This window comes from Solanum dulcamara, chromosome 11 (genome assembly GCF_947179165.1).
Source record: "Solanum dulcamara chromosome 11, daSolDulc1.2, whole genome shotgun sequence".
Lineage (NCBI taxonomy): Eukaryota > Viridiplantae > Streptophyta > Magnoliopsida > Solanales > Solanaceae > Solanum > Solanum dulcamara.
In genome coordinates, this window is record NC_077247.1 from 49,380,983 (window position 1) to 49,399,577 (window position 18,595).

Here is an 18,595-nt window from a genome sequence, read left to right on the forward strand (position 1 = left end):
ATATAAAACTTTGTAGAGAGTGGCTCGGCTGCACTAAAAATATATGCTCCAATAGCTATTAATACATGTTAGAGTTACTAATATGCGTCTTTATAAATTTTAGTGCCTGAAGTGTGATTTAGTTTATTTCTTATTATTATGATTCATTCTCCATTAATAATAGGATTGAAAAATATATATTCAAGTACATGTAGAAAAAAATCAGTCAACATCACAATGTTTGTCCGATGAAAGCAAAAAAGCATTCCATTAATCTCTTTATTCTCTTTTAATTATTTTATCATTTCTTTTTCTTGTTAATATTTTAATGTCTTTTATTTTTTAAAAATAAATTCTTTTAAAAGAAATTTCACATAAGTTAATAACTGAAAAAGAAGATCAATACTCGTACAGTTGTACTTTGTAGTATAAATATATAATAAAAAAATTATAGTAATTACTTCTAAATACCTATCATATTCATCCGATTATTATAATTATTAATAATAAGGGAAATCAATTTAATAGATAAAATATAGCTAATGATTGTCATGTGTCTGCACATGAGTCTTAGCCTTTTATTTTTCATGGTTAATGGAAAATTAATCATAATATAATAGAGAATAAATTAAATTAAACTAAATTAAATTTCATCCCTTTAAATTTTATGTGTTTACATATTACTAATCTAAAAATGTATTGAAAATTTAGTGGCACAAGTCGTAAGTCGTTCTTCTCTTATAAAGGGTTGGATGTGTTTATACACAAGTACCCACATCTAATGATATATATTTACTTCTATGTACATATTAAAGTTGAGTGAAAATAAATATTTATTTTGGTATAGAAGATTCAATGCCAAATGATGAAAAGTTAAAAGACATAAAAGTCTACAAATGTTCAGTTATGGCCGATAGTGACTTTCAACTTCATTGTGAATTGTGATTTGACGGAGTGTAAGAATATTCTAATTTTGGAAAATAGTAAAAATAATTAATTTTACAAATGTTATCTGGGTTTTTGTTGGTGCGTTTGGAAGTTTTAAATTGGAAGTTTTACAAATGTACGTATGTTCAATGGTTGAGCAGAGTTGATTTTAATGGTTGAAGTTCAAGTTTTTTTTAAAAAAAAAAAAAAGAAGAAGCCACCTGTTTGTTAGAAACAAACACAAAAACGTTTCCAAGGCATCCCTTAGTGAGTGGACACAACTTTTCGGGAGCCCCTTTTTTTGCATTTTTTTGTAAATTTTAAATTTTAAATGGAGGAGAAGGGTGAAAATATAAATATGTATTCCAACCTTAGAGAGTGCCACGTAGGCGGCGGGCTAAGGATTTTCTTATATATATATAAAGATTTTTTATGTTTTCATTTGTCTTGAAAGACCCATAATATTTTTTGGTGAAAATTTCAAAATACCTTATTTTTCAAGTACACTATATAATACTAGATTAACCCAGTTAAAATCTTTGTCCAATCCATTTTTGACCCGCATAAAATATGAATAGGTTGGATTTTGACTTATTTTGTTTGACCCTCCAAATTCGTTCCAATCTAGCCATTTGACATCACTAATTGAAGCTTGGGATATAATTTTTATAGCTAGTACTATTTAATAGAACTCCAATTCTATTTACTAATAAAATACGATAGCCTGACTAAATTGTACATATAGTATACTTGCTAAGTGAAGAGACTGAAAATATCACACGTTAATATTATTAAACGTAAGAAAATTGAAATTTTGATGGTTTTATATCTATGAATATAAAATTTAGAGAAGATAGGCTTAAAGCAAACTTATTATATACCATGACGGATTTAAAATTTTACCAAAGGAGTTCGAAAAGGTTCAAAAAATAGAGTTTGAAATTTAAACTCAAAATTTCTAGGTGACTTTTAAACTTCCTAAATCACTAAATCAATCTTTACTCTTGTGCTTTGGAGACTCAAATATATATATATATATATAATATAGTAATTTTTTGAGTAGATTCAGATAAACATCCTTGCAGCCTCCTAGATCTGCCCCTGTTAAAACAAATCCTTTTAACTTTTTCATTTATAAATATAGTTCAAGTAGGAGCAGATCAACATGTTGAGTGTGAGTACACACAAATTTAGCAGTTTTTGCTTAAATCTTAAATATATAATTAAAGTATTTACTAATTAAATATATTTAAATATTTGATCGTGAACTCAATTATTATCGTATGTTCATTTAAAGTCGTGGTAAAAATCATAAATTTCAAATCATTAATCCGCCTCTGAGTTCAAGTATATTTAGATAGTAATTGCACAGGAAAAGATCGTTACTCTCTCTGTCCCAATTATATGTGGCATAATTTGTATCTCGAGAGTCAAACTTTTGATTTTGACCGTGAATTTGAATATAGAATCTCTAAGTTTTTAAAAATAAAATTTATATATTCTAAAAAGTACTATAAGTCATAATAATTAATAATTTGAAATATTAAATGTTACACCCGGTAAAATTATTAAAATACCCCTAGACGAAAGAACACTCACACAACACATCATCATTAACTTTTTTCCGGCCAATCCAGGGCCGGAATATCGATCAGGGGAAAAATCATGTGAGAAAGTGATCTCGATTGAATTTTAGGCCAATCGGATCAAAAAATAATTTTTCGGGCAAAAATTTACAATTTCAGAAAATTACGCGACAGGTCCACGTCGCGGACCTGCCCCGCCATAGTTCATTTTATCCTTTATTCATAAAACGCATTCGTTAAATGCGATTTACGTTTTTCTTCATAAAATACATTCGTGAATTGCGATTAATGTGTATTTTTCGTACGTTTTTCAGTTTTAGTGAGGGACATTCTGGTCTCTTCCTCCACCCCTCCTATACTTAATCCATGATTGATATAGGCCATTTTCGACCTTAAAAGGGTTTCTAAATCCATTCCTTAGATTTTTAATGCATTCAAGCAAAAGAAACTGGCTAAGGAGAAGAGAAAGGGTTAGGGTTCAATGATTTCAAGCCAGAATCTTGCCAGTTTGATTGTCCAATCTTCATCCCATGTACTAAACTAAAGCATGGACCTTATTTTTCCACGTGTTTCATGATTGTGATAAGTTGATTTGTGAATAAATTGAGTCCCCATGATTGTGTTTCTTGAGAATTTTTCTTAAACTTAACATATTTTTACATAATATTGCATAATTGATGTTTTCTATCAACTTGTTTCTTGAACAAATGATTTTTGACTATTTCGTTCGTAAACCCTCATGATATTTTGACTAATATTGGATGTCCATGACTAAGGATTGAGTCTAAAGCCTTGAACTTGTGAATGTATAATTGTGATTGGGATGTGAGCATGATGATAGTCTGGATGAAACTAGATAGTTCTTTATATCTTCATAATTGAACCCAACCGAATGGTCTCAACTAAATGTTGTCACAAATGATTGTCTCAACTACTCTTAAATGATTGGTTGAAAGGATTGATTGGAGAGAACTGACGAACTGGTAAGAGTTCATATGAGACTTGTTGATTGGTTGATTGGAATTGATTGTCTTATGAGCATTGAGTCTTGGGAGGAGTATCGAGCACTGAATTGGGTAAGAGTAAATAATAACTCAAACTCAATAACTACGTAGCCAATGTAAGGGAGGATTGAACCGTTAAAGTCGGATATTTTTTTTTATTTTTATTGTCCTGAAAAGATAGGATTTGATTGATTGATTGGATCCTTGACTGGATGATTTGTCCTTTACCCTGGCAAAGTACTGGACGGTTGTGGCAACGTCAACGGACATGTTGTACGGTCACTGGCTTATAAGTGATTATTGTCGGATAAGAAAAACTCTCATATAGGTCTTGATGGTACTCTGATTTGATTGGATTAGATCGAATTGGATTAGATTGGATTGTATATGATTGGTCTCTGTCTAAATCTTACTCTTGCTTTAGACTTATGATATCCTAATTGAGTTCCTTACTCGTGATTGAGTTCCTTGAATTGATGTTATTCTACCTTATGCATGTTTCATTCTGCCATATTACATACTGGTACATTCTACTTACTGACGTCCATTTGGACCTGCATCGTTTAATGATGCAGAGACAGGTTTAAGAGACTATCAACAGGCGCACCGTTGAGGATCTGTTCACACTCAGCTTATTGATGAGTCCTCCCCTAGATTCAGAGGATACCACTTATGTTATTCTTGCATTGAGTTTAGTTTTTTCATTCTGATTTGAGGTAGCCATGGATTTGTCATCGGTACCAATTAGATAGTATGATAGAGGCTTCATAGACTAGATAGTGATGTGTTGACTGAGTACTTTTCTTTCCTTGAATTGTTCTTGTCAGACTATTTTCATGACAGATTGGAGTTTGATTTAATGGCCCATGGCCTTACTTCCATGGGCTAGATTGTTTGATTGGGATTGTCCACCTAATTGTCTTTTTGTTTTAAGACTTCTACTGATTGAATAAATGAACGGATGTGTGATCAGGCCAAGTGGTTCGCTTGAGAGCCACTAATGATTTTTGAGTACCGACCACGTCTAGAATATCTTTTCGGAGTGTGACATTAAATATATATGAAAAAATCACAGTCAAAAAATATATATCTAACTTTCAAAATTCAAAACACGCCACATAAATTAAGACATACACGAGGATATTAAACAACATATTTGTAGTAGTAGACTAGTAAGTAGACTGATAGAGATGTGGCTCAAACAACCGTTACTAGGGCTGTACAGGACAAATCGATAAACCGCACCAAACCGACAAACCGAACCAAACCGGAAAAAAAAACCGACTAGTGGTTTGGTTTGACTTGGTTTGGTGTTTGAAAAAAAAACCCGACCATTATAGGGTTGGTTTGGTTTTAACTAAAAAAAGTCAAACCGAACCCAAACCGACCCGATTATAGATATACTACTTTTAAATTATGTTATACATAAAAATATTTATTAAAATGTAATTTATAAATATTTTTAAATTTTTTTTCATAACTTTTGTTTTCTTTCTTACATTTAGATTTGGACTTGAGTAGCCCATCTAAATAATATACAAAAAAAACTTATCTTATAAAGTTATATTATAAAGTTAAAACTTTAAACAGTGTTTTGCCTCCATCTTATATGTTGATATTTTGTACTAAAACTCTTTTTAAGAAGCACTGCTCTGTGCTTTTTATTAGATACTATGAGAAACCCGAAAAAATCCGGAAAAACCCAAAAAACCCGAGAAACCCGAAAAACCCGAAAAAACCCGAAAAACCCGAGAAAAATTGATATCGAAAAACCCGACTTTTATTGGTTTGGTTTGGTTTATAGATTTAATAACCCGACACAAATAGTTTGATTTGGTTTGTAAAAAATCCGACCAACCCGGTCCATGTACACCCCTAACCGTTACTTCCTAATTTATGCAAGGATTAAATTAGTCGAAAGAGTTGAACTTTCAGTTTTATAAGCTCCACGACGCATAATCACTCATTCAATTCGTGTCTTCATCTCATACTTTAATTAATGACAATTTTGTTAGTTCAGAAAATAATGCTTGTAAAAACGAAGACCACATAAATATTGATACGATTAATATCACAGAAACTGATATAAATACTATCTAATTATGTTTGGTAGGTCAATATAATTATCCTTCATATACGTACTCCTAAGACCTAAGCAACTTGGTCTTTAAGTTTGTCAAAAATGAGTATTTTTTATCTCCCGTCAAATAATTGATAAATTTTAATTATTAATTAAATTTAGAGATAATGGTCAAAATATATTACTATCACTTTTTTTCGAGTTTCATACTGTTACTTGCTAAAAGGGCAGTCCGGTGCACTAAAGCTTCCGCTATGCGCGGGCCTGGTGAAGGGCCCGACCACAAGGGTCTATTGTACGCAGTCTTATCTTACATTTCTGCCAGAGGCTGTTTCCAAGGCTTGCATACTGTTACTTGCTAATTCGTTGTAAATTGAATTCCTAGAAAATGTTTTCTTAAAAAACAAGTGAATTTCTTATTTATTTTCTAGTGTTTAGTATATAAACAAAAAAATATTTTCCTAAAAAATGTTTTCTTAAAAAACAAGTGAATTTCTTACTTATTTTCTAGTGTTTGGTATATAAACAAAAAAATATTATCTCGAGAACATTTATATGTAATCTAGGAAAACAATATTAACCTGGAATGTTACTTATGCAACTTGTTTTTCCTATTTCTATTAGGAAAGTCATTTTCCTAAAGAAAATATTTTAACCAACTAAATATGAAAATTAAAAAATATTTTTCAGAAATTATTTCCATCCGCACCAAACACACTCTAAATGGACACTATTGTGTGGCTACATATGTGGTGGGAAATATATTTCTTCCATTTCTTACTGTGTATTAATCTAAGTAGCACCTGTGATATCACAATTTCTGGAGTCAAATTTCTTAATTTTGATCATGTATTTGAATATAATTTTTAATATATATATATATTCAGAACTACATAAAAAGCATTAAGTAATAAAAATTTAAAATATTAAAAGGCATATGGAAAAATCACAATCAAAAAAAAAATTATTTGACTTTTGAAAGATGTCACATAAATTGAGACGGTGAAAAATGGCTCTAACAACACTCACTTTCACACTAACCTCCTAGTTAATGCAATAATTGAATTAGTCAAAAGATTTGAACTTTCTATTTCACAAGCTTCACGACACATAACCACCGAGTCAATTCACGTCTTGAATCAAATTATAACTACTCTCTTAAGTTCACTTTCTTACTAACTTGTTGGACTTTGTTTGTGTATAATTAATTGCTAACGTGGGAGATTTGTGTCCAAGTGGACATATTGCACGGTTTCAGAATGTTTGAAGTATAATCAAGGGAAAATAATGAGTTTTGATCCCCGTCTTATCACATTATTTTAGTTTTGTTTGTGTATAATTTATTTAATCCGCTCAAATTCACTTCAATGCGCCCATTTGATAATTGATACTCTCTGTACGCAAAGAAAGTCCAACAAGTTAGTACGAAAGTGAACTCTAGAGAGTAGTTATAATTTTGATTTTAAGTATATGGGGTCCCTGTTCACCTAACTATTTGTGGGCAAAATTAATGTCTTTCATTTTAGTTCAGAGTTTAAAGTTTGAAGAACTTAACAGAGAAGATTACCTGTTAGAAAGCATCAGTTATGTGTCAGAAGAAAGAGTTGTTGATAGTATTTGTTTCACTTCTCGTCCCATTTTGCACTTCCATAGATACTATTTCCTTTAACCAATCTCTCAAAGATGGTGATTTATTAATCTCTTCTGGGAAATCCTTTGTTTTGGGTTTCTTTGGGAATTCCCCTGGAAAACGTTACGTTGGAATTTGGTACAACAATGTTCCTGAACTAACTGTTGTTTGGGTTGCCAACAGAGACAACCCCATCAATGGAACATCTGGGATACTCACCATCGACTCAACTGGAAATCTTGTTATACTTGACGCGAAAACACAAACTTCAGCGTGGAGAACAAATGTTTCTTCAGCTAGGAAACGAGCAGACTCGTATACGGCTAAGCTGGAGGATTCAGGGAATTTTGTATTGTTTCAAGACTCAAAAATAGATGTTATTGAATGGCAGAGCTTTGATTTTCCTACCAATACTCTGCTTCCTTCAATGAAATATGGGATAGACAAGAAAACGGGTTTAAACCGGTTCCTAACATCCTGGAAATCACTGAACGATCCAGGCACCGGAGAGTATCGTTATACAATGGAGCTCAATGGGACACCTCAAGTTTTCTTGTACAAAAACTCTAGCAGGATATGGCGGACAGGATCCTGGACCGGTCATGGTTGGAGTGGTGTAGCAGAAATGAGCCCGCGGTTCATCTTCAGCCTCAGTTATGTGGACAATGATACTGAGGTTTCCTTGACATATGGCATACATGACACTTCAATAATCTCAAGAATGGTCCTGAATGAATCCGGGATCGTGAGCCGGTTAACTTGGCAAGAGAGTGAGCAGAAGTGGGTGCAATTCTGGTCTGCCCCTAAGGATCCTTGTGACAGTTATGAACATTGTGGAGCGTTTAGCAACTGCAATCTGTTCAATTTGGCTGAATTTGAATGCAGTTGTCTTCCAGGGTACAAGCCAAAGCTAAGCCGACAATGGTTCTTGAGAGATGGTTCTCATGGATGTTTGAGGAAGAAAAATGAAAAAGTGTGCAACAGTGGTGAAGGGTTTGTCACATTAAGTCATGTGAAGGTCCCCGACACGGGTGCAGCATGGATGAACAAGAACATGGAATTGAAGGAATGTGAAGAGTTGTGTCTGAAGAATTGCTCCTGCACAGCCTATGCAAGTGCTAATATTAGTGCAGGAGGAAGTGGATGCATCACTTGGTATGGTCAGTTGATAGACATAAAGCAATTTACAGATGGGGCCCAAGATTTATATGTCAGAGTCTCTGCATCCGATTTAGGTAAGGAGTTAATATATTGTGAAGAAAATTGCAAGCTGATCATTTTTGGTTAGTAGTAGTACACAGTATCTAACCCTGGAAGTTCTCATTTTTTGTTTGTTCAGCACAATTCTCGAAGAATTCAAAAGGCCATAATAGGAAAAGAATGATAGGGATTCTAGTAGGGTCTGCTGCAGCAATAATTCTTGCACTCTCATCGGCATGTTGTTTGGTGATCAATATAAGGAGAAATTGTAAGGATATTTTTCTTTATCATGCTTTAGATTAATATTTTCAGTATCTGGACAGCAGCAATAGTGGTGAAGTACCTATAGCAACATAGATCTCTCTACTATCTTTCTATATCGCACAGAAAAAACTATGACATAACTGCAAATTCCATTTTATCCTAATCGGTGTTTGCTGATGTACAGATAAGGAGAGAAGTGAAAGTTTAGCATCCTATGAGGGCATGGATGAAAGTAAACATGCAGAAATCTCAATCTTTGATCTAAGTACAATAAGTAATGCCACTGATAAGTTCTCCGATGCTAACAAACTTGGTGAAGGAGGATTTGGAAGCGTATACAAGGTAACAATTCCCAAAAAGGATTGAATTCCTTGCGATAAACATTATCTTTATAGGAGGCTGCAAATAGGCTTAATAATAATTGTTATACCAAGCTGTTCACCCAAAACAAAAAAGAAGAAACTAAGTTTACCAAATAATAATCTGGATTCAATATCAGGGACACTTGACAGATGGACAAGTAATAGCTGTCAAAAGACTTTCAGTAACTTCAGGGCAAGGGACAGAGGAGTTCAAGAATGAAGTCACACTAATTGCAAGACTTCAGCACAGAAATTTGGTGAGGCTTTTAGGATGTTGCGTCCAACGAGGAGAGAAGATGTTAGTTTATGAATATATGCCAAACAAATCCTTGGACAGTTTTATTTTTGGTAAGGAACATCTCCAAGACAGGAATTTCTTTCATGACCTTGGAGTCTTTACATGCTTTTACATGCTTACTGATTATTAATGGTTACTGCTTTAACGCGTGTGTGTGTCCCTAAAAGATTTCTTATGCACAATTTTCAAACTGTGATCCAGATAAAACAAAAGGGTCTATGTTGGATTGGGGAAAACGGTTTGAAATCATCCATGGGATTGCACGAGGAATATTATACCTTCACCAAGACTCTAGATTAAGAATTATTCATAGGGATCTAAAAGCAAGCAATGTTTTACTCGATGCCTCCATGCAACCAAAAATATCAGACTTTGGAATGGCCAGAATATTTGGAGGTGACCAAATTGAAGCAAACACAAATCGAGTTGTTGGAACATAGTAAGTATGTCAGGTTGTGTTTAAACATATATGAGTTATGTTAGATATGTGCATGTGATCTTTAAAATGATAAATCTTGATATTGCTTATCTATTGCAGTGGTTATATGTCACCCGAATATGCAATGGTAGGACACTTCTCAGCAAAGTCTGATGTTTTCAGTTTCGGGGTTTTGTGTTTGGAGATTATCAGTGGCAGAAAGAACAACAGTCATAATGATCAGGAGAAATCCCAACATTTAGTTGGATATGTAAGTACAAACATATATATGCTGTTATAATCGAGAAATCACCTTTATTACCTTACAGTTGTCTTAGACATAAGCCTGTCTGACGGATGGAAGTACTGCAAATAATAATTTTAAAGCAATTCCCTTTTTGGTTCTTCAAGTGCTGAATAGACCGAAGATTTTGTAATTCAGAATTTTGGTTTTTGTTGTTATAATTTCTCTTATAGAGCAGGAATTGCTGGAAAAGTTGATTTTGGTGCATTGTGGTGTTTCTGTTTCAGGTTTGGGATTCTTGGAAGGATGAAAAGGCTTTAGATGTTGTTGATCCATTATTAGGTGGCTCATATGAAGCTTGTGATGTTTTGAGATGCATCCACATTGGGCTTTTGTGTGTACAATCATTTGCAAACGACAGACCGAGTATGTCAGAAGTGGTCTTCATGCTGTGCAACGAAACAAATCTTCCTTTCCCTAAAGAACCTGGCCTTGTATTCAGATCAGAGAATCATAGTTCAGTTAAAGATTCTTCATCAGCAAGTATAGGAGCATCCGTTAACGACATGTCTATCTCAACAGTTCATGGTCGCTAGAGCTTATGCTAACTATCTAACTATTCAATAACTATTTTGAAAGAAATACAGTATTCCTTTTTCTCTGTACTTCTCTTTTCTTTTTGAGTTTCATATTTACAGTTACCAGAGATTCATTGGTGGGTTACACACAACAAATAACATGCTAGTCCATTCTTGATTGAGACTAGTGGGGTTGGGCCCTAATAGCACTGGACCCAAAACTTTGACTTCTGATTCCCCATGGCCCATGTTACTGACTTACAGACTTAAAGATAGGTGGGTGACAAAGGATTGGTAGGAAAGAAGCATAAACACAGAGGGTTTCTACTTCATCTGTGAATTAAATGGTGTCCTTTGTCAGTTGTGTTAGGGAAGTTAATGGAAGCTCATTCACATTCAGAAGTGTTTGATATTTGCCACAGTTCATATTTTCTTTAACAGTCTACTCTTTGTTCATGGAAGCTCTAAAAAGCAACAAAGGCTAATCCTGCTACCACAACAAACAATTTTTTTTAATTGATTTAGAGGATAGTAATTTGGTTGTGGAATTTTGTCAATTAATGAGGTGTTTAACTATTATAAGTGGGTTATGTTTTTCCTCAAAAAAATACAAACATGTAAGTAGTCTTTTGAGAGATTTCAAATTTTGTTTCATAATTAGATCACGAGATAGACATGTATCAAATACAACAATAATATTATGATCATGAGTAAGAGCACTGTTGATTAAATCTTTCTGTGATGAGTATCTGTCAAAGTAAGATCAACCAGTCTATTCAAATCTATTAGAATTTAATGCATTGAATCATAGAAGACCACCTCATACTTTGGGAAGTAATGACAACTAGATACATTTAATCAACAGATAACAGAAATGCATAAAACCATCAGACAACTAACGAACATAAGGTGCTGTAATTGTCACCTCATTGATCGAAGATGATGCTGTTTCTGTAGTAATCAAGTCTGAGTTAGGGGTAATGAAAGGCTGCTTTGGGGAGGGAACCGTTGCTTCAATACTTAGCATGGACAGAATTGTTGACATGGTTGGTCTGTCTGCTGCGTTGAATTGCAAACACAATAGTCCAACTAGAATGCAGCGTAGTGCTTCCTCACTGGGACAAGAATCAACTATTGTTGGATCTACCAGCTCAAACGCCTTACCATCACTCCACAAATCCCAGGCCTGAAGCAGCAGTTCATTTAACAAATAAATTTGATTACTAAATCAAAGATAGATTCATTGTTTGTATCTTAAAACTTACCTGCCGTATCAAATTTGAAGGGGAATCACTATAAGAGACCGTGTTCTTTTTGCCACTAATGACCTCCAATAATATAACACCAAAGCTAAAGACATCAGATTTTACTGAGAAGAGACCAGTTCGAGCATATTCAGGTGACATATAGGCACTGCAAAGGGAAGGGGCAATAATGAGTACGCAAAGTTTTGGTAAATAGTAAGGATGCGAGGGAAAAATCCCTTTTAGTATTTGCTTGCTTACTATGTTCCGACAACTCGAAGAGTCTTAGCTTCATTTTGGTTTCCACTAAATATTCTAGCAGCACCAAAATCTGATATCTTGGGGTTCATATCTTCATCTAAAAGAATGTTGCTGGCTTTCAGATCACGGTGTATTATTCTTAATCTTGAGTCCTGATGAAGATAGAGTATCCCTCTAGCTATTCCAATAATGATTTCATACCGCTTTTTCCAATCAAGCAAAGACTTTCTGCTCTCGTCTAAGTTGTTCATATAAAATTTATCCAGTAAGCAGTATTTAGGAGGAAGAGGTTAACACAACATCAGATAATAAGTTATCTTACCGAATATGAAATAGTCTAGACTTTTGTTTGGCATATATTCGTAGATCAGCATTTTCTCCTCGTCTTCTACACAGCAGCCAAGGAACCTCACAAGATTTCTGTGTTGAAGTTTAGCAATGAGAAGGGCCTCAGTTTTGAATTCATTAATACCTTGCTGTGATTGAGTTGATAGCCTTTTAACAGCTATTTTCTCCCCATCTGGCAATTGACCCTAGAAATTGCAATGCAATTAATCACACCATTAAAACACGAGTATGGAAAAGATTTTAATTAAAACCAGTACGCTACCTGCTCACCTCAAGAAAAACTTCTTCCCATTTTCTTTGGGCGTGAGCAGATTTTAGAATTGCAGTTATTCAGGTTGTCAATATATTTTCTTATGTAGTAACAATACCTTGAAAACAGGCCCAAAACCTCCTTCTCCAAGCTTATTGTCAGGGGAAAAATTGCCTGTCACAGCTTTCAACTCACGCAATTCAAAGACCTTCAGTTCGATGGCACATCTCTTTTCTTGTCCCTTATTACATGAAGTTCCAGGTTTTGACAAGTTAATTGCTGACTCAGAAAGTAACATTGCCCTGAACTTTTTCTTTCCCAAAATCCCTGAAGTAAAGCATTGTATACTGGAAGTTTATAGGTGAGTTTAGAAGAAGCTGAACATGGGCAACTTTAACTTTTATCTAGGCATGATTCGGAGAATATAGTTTTCTTTCCACGACTAATTAAATTCAAAAGGTTACATTTTGATTCACCTCTTTCAGTCATGCCAGGTAGAAGTGAAACTTAAGTTATTCAACCTGCTATAGCATGAATTAGAATCTGACACAGGTTCCAGCAGAAAATTAATGAATCAAGAATGTACCTTTTTCCTTGAGCTTTATTCTCCATAGAAAGTAACAGCATGTACCACAGACAAAAATTGCAGAAGTGATGGATACTGCTAGTGCTACCAGTAGTAGTTTCTTCTTTCCTAAACAATAAGAAAGATCAAGAAAGGAGGAAATAACATATTTTCGGTTGAAAAGGAGCATAAGATGCAGCTTGGAAGCACCTAACCTTTGTTCGAGGTCTCAAAAAGCTTAATGTTGAACTCTACATGACTTGAATTATTAGGTAATCTTGATAGATCGATCAGATCCCCATCCCATAATAAGCACTCTCCACTATTGCTGTAAGCATAAGCATTGCATGAGCAATTGGATGAACATATATATTCACAGCTCTGAGAATTTCCTACTTGCATTGTTTCAGATGACAGGAAGTTTTACATTTTGCATACGGACAAAACCTTTGTTATTGCTGCCACACTGCAGCGGAATTTTTCTCACACACCCACCCGAATAGTTTCTAATATCCCAATCTAATTTAAACTGAGGTTCATAACCTTGTAAACATTCACAAGGTGGATTGGCATTCATGTCAAAAATTCCAAAAGCACCACAGAAATTTATTCGGTCACAATTATCAGTAGGTCCAGACCACACTAACTGCCAACTCTGATGGTCTTTAGACCAGAACCATTGCTTCATCAACCCATTAAATTCTAGGACAATTCTAGATATGCTAGATTCACCAAAGACATTGTAAGTAATATTTTTACTATATTCAGTTGGAATATAACTGAAGTTGAATAAATCCTTAGAATAAATTTGTTGTGCTAGAATAGCAAACGCTCCTTCATTCCAAGGCCCAGATCTCCATTGTTCCTGGAAATTACGTTGAACAACCAACTCACCATTTTGATTCGTACCTAATTGCAAAGAGTAACTTCCTGAAGCTGGATCATTCAGATTCCTCCAAGAAGTAAGTTTCTGGAGTGTGTTCTTGGTCTTATCAAATCCAATCATCGCACCAGGCAGCCACGTATCTGTAGGATAATCAAAGCTCTGCCATTGTCTGTCAATGCCATTTGTCAAAACGAGATTTCCAGAGTCAAAAAGTACTGCCTTATTGGCATATGCTGAAGCTGTGGGTAAATTAGAGTCCCAAACTCTTTGTTTACGTGCATCTAAGAGTTGTAGATTTCCATCAGACAGTTCTAGATGAGAATTATTGAACGGGGGGCGAATGGGGCTGTCCCTATTTGCTATCCAAACGACGGTTTTGGGCTTTATGTTTGTATACCATATACCAATAAAAAGCTTTTCACAATTACCTGGACAGAAAAATCCAAGTTCAAACGTCCCTTGTTTGGATACTAAAGTATCTCCTGCAGAAAAGGAAAAGGACTGGCCAGGCAACAAGGTATCTGAACGAATGTTATTGCAGCTAACTAAATGAAAGTAAGAAAGCAAGAGAACCAACATTATCTTCATTCTCACTACTATGTAAAAACGAAAGAGGAGAATTAAGAAAGTTCCTAGGTGATGGGCAATGATACTTTGGTGTAAGTCTGATAGAAGACTAACAATAATAACCAGTAAATACGACCAAATTAAACTTCACCCTTAATCATATATCCTATTTCAAATCTTTGAAATTTCTAAGAAAGGAAAATATCCAATTGATGAAAAGACATCAAATTGCAATTTTTCCACTAAAAGATAAAACACGTAACTTTGACCAACTAATAATTCCAGGCACTCCCACTGGATGTAATTGCTTCAACAAAAGTTCAAAAGGTGGCCGGTAACGAATTTCTTCTAACCTTGCGAATTGCCAATGAACACTTTTCCCAGTGAATGAAATGGAATATAGTCCTGAATTTTACTGATTCTTAAATTGAAAGATGTCTAGCTACTTCAGTGTTTAAAATTTTTCAAGATTAAACATCAGTGGGATATTGTTAGGATATATACTATTAACCGTGCATTTAGATATTGTATATTATACAATTATGATGGTTAAAAGTCTTAAGTGAGAGATTTTTGGGATATATACTATTAACCATGAAATATATACTGTTAATCATGAGTTTAGATATAGTATTTATTATAGAACAATTGTTTATTCAAATTTAATAAAAGTTTTAATAGATCATATATTCGTTTATGTGTCCATTTACTTATATAGTAGATGATTTAGTGTATAGAGTTTTAGCTTATACGCAGAGGATTAAATCATCGGTTCTTCTAGGTATAAAGTATTTTTTTCACAATCTAAGATGAAAATTATACAAGCCATCGTTATGAATGTAGCACAAGATTATATATAATTTATCTTGATTATGGGAGCGGTGTAGTTTCAACTTCTTGTACTAGTGCATTTTGTATGTATTGAACGGGACTGAGTAGAGATAGTTGTTTTAGACTGACTGACAAAAAAAAACATATTTTCTAAATTCTTAAATATACTTATATTCTCAATCTTGATATAACTATTATGATTTGTATATATTAATTATCGTTTTGTTATTAAAAGGTGAGATTCTGAGATGGGTCAATATGTCTGGTAGATTGGATGGTAATAATATATACTGGTGAAATAATAAGTTAGTTGATGGAATTCATGTCTCGATATAGAGATTGATGATATGCCTTTTTGAGAAGCTTATAAGTTTTCATTGTGTCAAACCTTGCACATGGATTTATGAATCCGACACATGAAATAAGTTAAGCATCGCTCTAAAGAAAATTAATCATTAAATTAAATTCATCAATAATTACATTATTGATTAGTATCTGTAATCTTAACATGGGGAATGACATAAGTGTTTAATGGGGAACTTTGAAATATAAATAGAGGAGTGCAATTACGAATTTCTAGTGAAATGATTTGTAATTTATTATAGTAAGAATAATTCAAATTAATTATTTGAAATTATTTCCATAATAGAAAGCCTCAACAATTAATTTTGTGGTCCCTACCGTACTCATATTTAACTAGAACTCAGAATCCTATTTTCTAAGAGAAAGGAGAAAGCAGCGTGTGTTTTCTTGTTTAAGAAAAGACGGCATGTTTTTCTTCTCCTTTTTGTATTAGGAAGAAATCTCTATAAGTAGAGTTCTTCTAACTTAGAACGAATAAGTTTTCTATACGTGTCACGCCCTGGGAGGATATTCTAGACGTGATCGGCACTCAAAAATCATTATTGGCTCCCAAGCGAACCACTTGACTTGATCACACATCCGTTCATTTATTTAATCAACGGAAGACTTAAGATAAAGAGATAATTAGGTGGACAATTCCAATCAACAATCTAGCTCAAGGAAGAAAGGTCATGAGCCGACAAATCAAACTCCAATCTATGTCGTTAAATAGTCTGACAAGAACAATTCAAGAAAATAAAATATTCAATCGACCCATCACTATCTAGTCTATGAAGCCTCTATCACTACTATCTAATTAGTGCCAATGACAGGTTCATGGCTACCTCAAATCAGAATGAAAAGACTAAACTCAACGCATGAATAACATAAGTGGTATCCTCCGAATGTAGGGGAGGACTCATCAATAACTAAGTGTGAACAGATCCTCAATGGTGCACCTATTGATGATCTCTTAAACCTGTCTTTGCATAATGAAACGATGCAGGTCCAAATAGACGTCAGTACGTGGAATGTACGAGTATGTAATATGGCAGAATGAAATATACATCAAGGTAGAATAATATCAGTTCAGATATCTCAAATCAGAAGATAAGAGAGACTCAATCAAAGTGTCATAAGTCTAAAGTAAGAATACGGTTAGAATACTTCCAATGCAAACATGTTTTTCGGGAAGCAAATTTTCCAGCTGATACATTATCTAAGTACAACCATACACTTGATAATACACAACACTTCTACAACCTTCAACAACTTCCACAAGAAACCAAGGGCTACATAAAGCTAGACAAGATAGGAATGGCAAGCTTCAGGAGAAGAAGATTAAAAAGGATAAAACAACCTTCTTGAATATTTTTTTTTATCTCTAATTTTCCTAACTTGGCTACGATTGGTGTTGCTGCAACTTTCCTTGGACTTACTTGGTACGACATGTCTAAAAAGAGCAAAGATGAAAAGAATTTCCCCAACCCATGCGAGATAGAAGGTTCGTATACTTGTTCTTGAATAGGACTAGTGTAGGCTACTTTCTTGTATTCTCATGGAAGGGGAGAGTCTCCCTCATTTATGCTTTCTTAGTTGATTTATACCGAGAGGAGTCCTCTCACAGGTTTAATGCTTTCTAGTTATAGTTAGTCTCTTTTTTGTATCGGGGATGAGTTAGCCGACCTTAATAGGTTAGCCGACTTATGAACCACCATAGGATCGGAGGTAAGGTTTATGTCCCCCTCCTTGTATTTTATTTTGATTATTTATGTTAAGGCTTGGGGGTGCTGCTCAACCCCTGACTGTGCACGAGAGGTGGGAGCCTCGTGTAGGGTCTGTTCCCATAAAAAAAAAAAAAAGAATACGGTTTAGACAGAGACCAATCATATACAATCCAATCCAATCAAATCATTTACAATTCGATCCAATCCAATCATATATAATTCGATCTAGTCCAATCATATACAATTCGATCCAATCCAATCATATATAATTCGATCCAATCCAATCATATACAATCCGATCTAATCCAATCATATACAATCCGATCCAATCCAATCATATACAAACCAATTCAATCCAATCATATACAATCCGATTCAATCCATTCATATACAATCCAATTCAATCCAATCACATACCATCCAATTCAATCATATATAATTCGATCCAATCCAATCATATACAATCCGATTCAATCCAATCATATACCATCCAATCCAATTCAAGCATATGCAATCTGATTCAATCCAATCACATACCATCTAATCCAATCTAATCACATATAATCCAATCATGTACAATTCAATTCAATCCAATCATTCATAATTCGATCCAATCTAATCGTATTTAATCCGATCCAATCCAATTCATATACAATTTGATCCAATCCAATTCATATACAATTTGATCCAATCCAATTCATATACAATTTGATCCAATCCAATCATATACAATCCGATCCAATCCAATCATATACAATCAACTCAACAATAAAGTCAAAGGACTTAACTCAATAGATATGCAAATTAGAATTTAGCAATATTTTACAATTTGACTCAAGCATCTACAATCACAATCAAACCAATCATATCATGCATAATCCACTCAATTTGGGAGTTTCTCTAACTGAAAAACATCACTTATGAGCTAATGATGTACAACAAGACGATGTTGTTGCCACGTCCATCCATACTTTTCCAGGGTATAAACGAATCAACCAATCATG

The 18,595-nt window shown here is 34.0% G+C and overlaps 3 protein-coding genes across 4 annotated transcripts; 1 reads left to right on the plus strand and 2 right to left on the minus strand.

Moving 5' to 3' along the window:
• The first annotated feature begins 7,051 nt into the window (after positions 1–7,051).
• LOC129875107 (G-type lectin S-receptor-like serine/threonine-protein kinase At1g11410) lies at positions 7,052–10,972 on the plus strand. Of its 2 annotated transcripts, XM_055950540.1 has the most exons (7): positions 7,063–8,441; positions 8,546–8,674; positions 8,855–9,012; positions 9,170–9,380; positions 9,532–9,769; positions 9,869–10,019; positions 10,280–10,972. In XM_055950540.1, the coding sequence occupies exons 1-7, from the start codon at positions 7,163–7,165 to the stop codon at positions 10,586–10,588; spliced, it is 2,475 nt and encodes an 824-aa protein (XP_055806515.1). In that variant the 5' UTR covers positions 7,063–7,162; the 3' UTR covers positions 10,589–10,972. The 2 variants fall into 2 exon arrangements, with proteins under 2 accessions (XP_055806516.1, XP_055806515.1); XM_055950541.1 differs by lacking the exon at positions 10,280–10,972 and having other exon boundaries at positions 7,052–8,441; positions 9,532–9,773; positions 9,869–9,953.
• Positions 10,973–11,091: 119 nt separating this feature from the next.
• LOC129875108 (G-type lectin S-receptor-like serine/threonine-protein kinase B120) lies at positions 11,092–14,815 on the minus strand. Its single transcript, XM_055950542.1, has 7 exons — positions 13,454–14,815; positions 13,260–13,367; positions 12,792–13,000; positions 12,398–12,608; positions 12,076–12,313; positions 11,836–11,983; positions 11,092–11,756 (listed from the first exon to the last, which is right to left on the minus strand). Exons 1-7 carry the CDS (start codon positions 13,638–13,640, stop codon positions 11,466–11,468), a joined length of 1,392 nt encoding a protein of 463 aa, XP_055806517.1. The 5' UTR covers positions 13,641–14,815; the 3' UTR covers positions 11,092–11,465.
• Positions 13,645–14,703, minus strand: LOC129872685 (G-type lectin S-receptor-like serine/threonine-protein kinase At2g19130). The gene has a single exon (XM_055947613.1). It carries the CDS (start codon positions 14,701–14,703, stop codon positions 13,645–13,647), a length of 1,059 nt encoding a protein of 352 aa, XP_055803588.1.
• Positions 14,816–18,595: the final 3,780 nt, after the last annotated feature.

Coding starts and splice junctions, on each gene's coding strand:
- LOC129875107 (XM_055950540.1), top strand. CDS start 7,163: ATGTGTCAGAAGAAAGAGTTGTTGATAGTATTTGTTTCACTTCTCGTC. Junction 8,442..8,545: donor AGTCTCTGCATCCGATTTAG/GTAAGGAGTTAA, acceptor TTGTTTGTTCAG/CACAATTCTCGAAGAATTCA. Junction 9,770..9,868: donor AATCGAGTTGTTGGAACATA/GTAAGTATGTCA, acceptor TATCTATTGCAG/TGGTTATATGTCACCCGAAT.
- LOC129875108 (XM_055950542.1), bottom strand. CDS start 13,640: ATGCAAGTAGGAAATTCTCAGAGCTGTGAATATATATGTTCATCCAAT. Junction 12,609..12,791: donor GTTTTGGGCCTGTTTTCAAG/GTATTGTTACTA, acceptor TGCAATTTCTAG/GGTCAATTGCCAGATGGGGA. Junction 11,984..12,075: donor CTTCGAGTTGTCGGAACATA/GTAAGCAAGCAA, acceptor TTCCCTTTGCAG/TGCCTATATGTCACCTGAAT.
- LOC129872685 (XM_055947613.1), bottom strand. CDS start 14,703: ATGTTGGTTCTCTTGCTTTCTTACTTTCATTTAGTTAGCTGCAATAAC.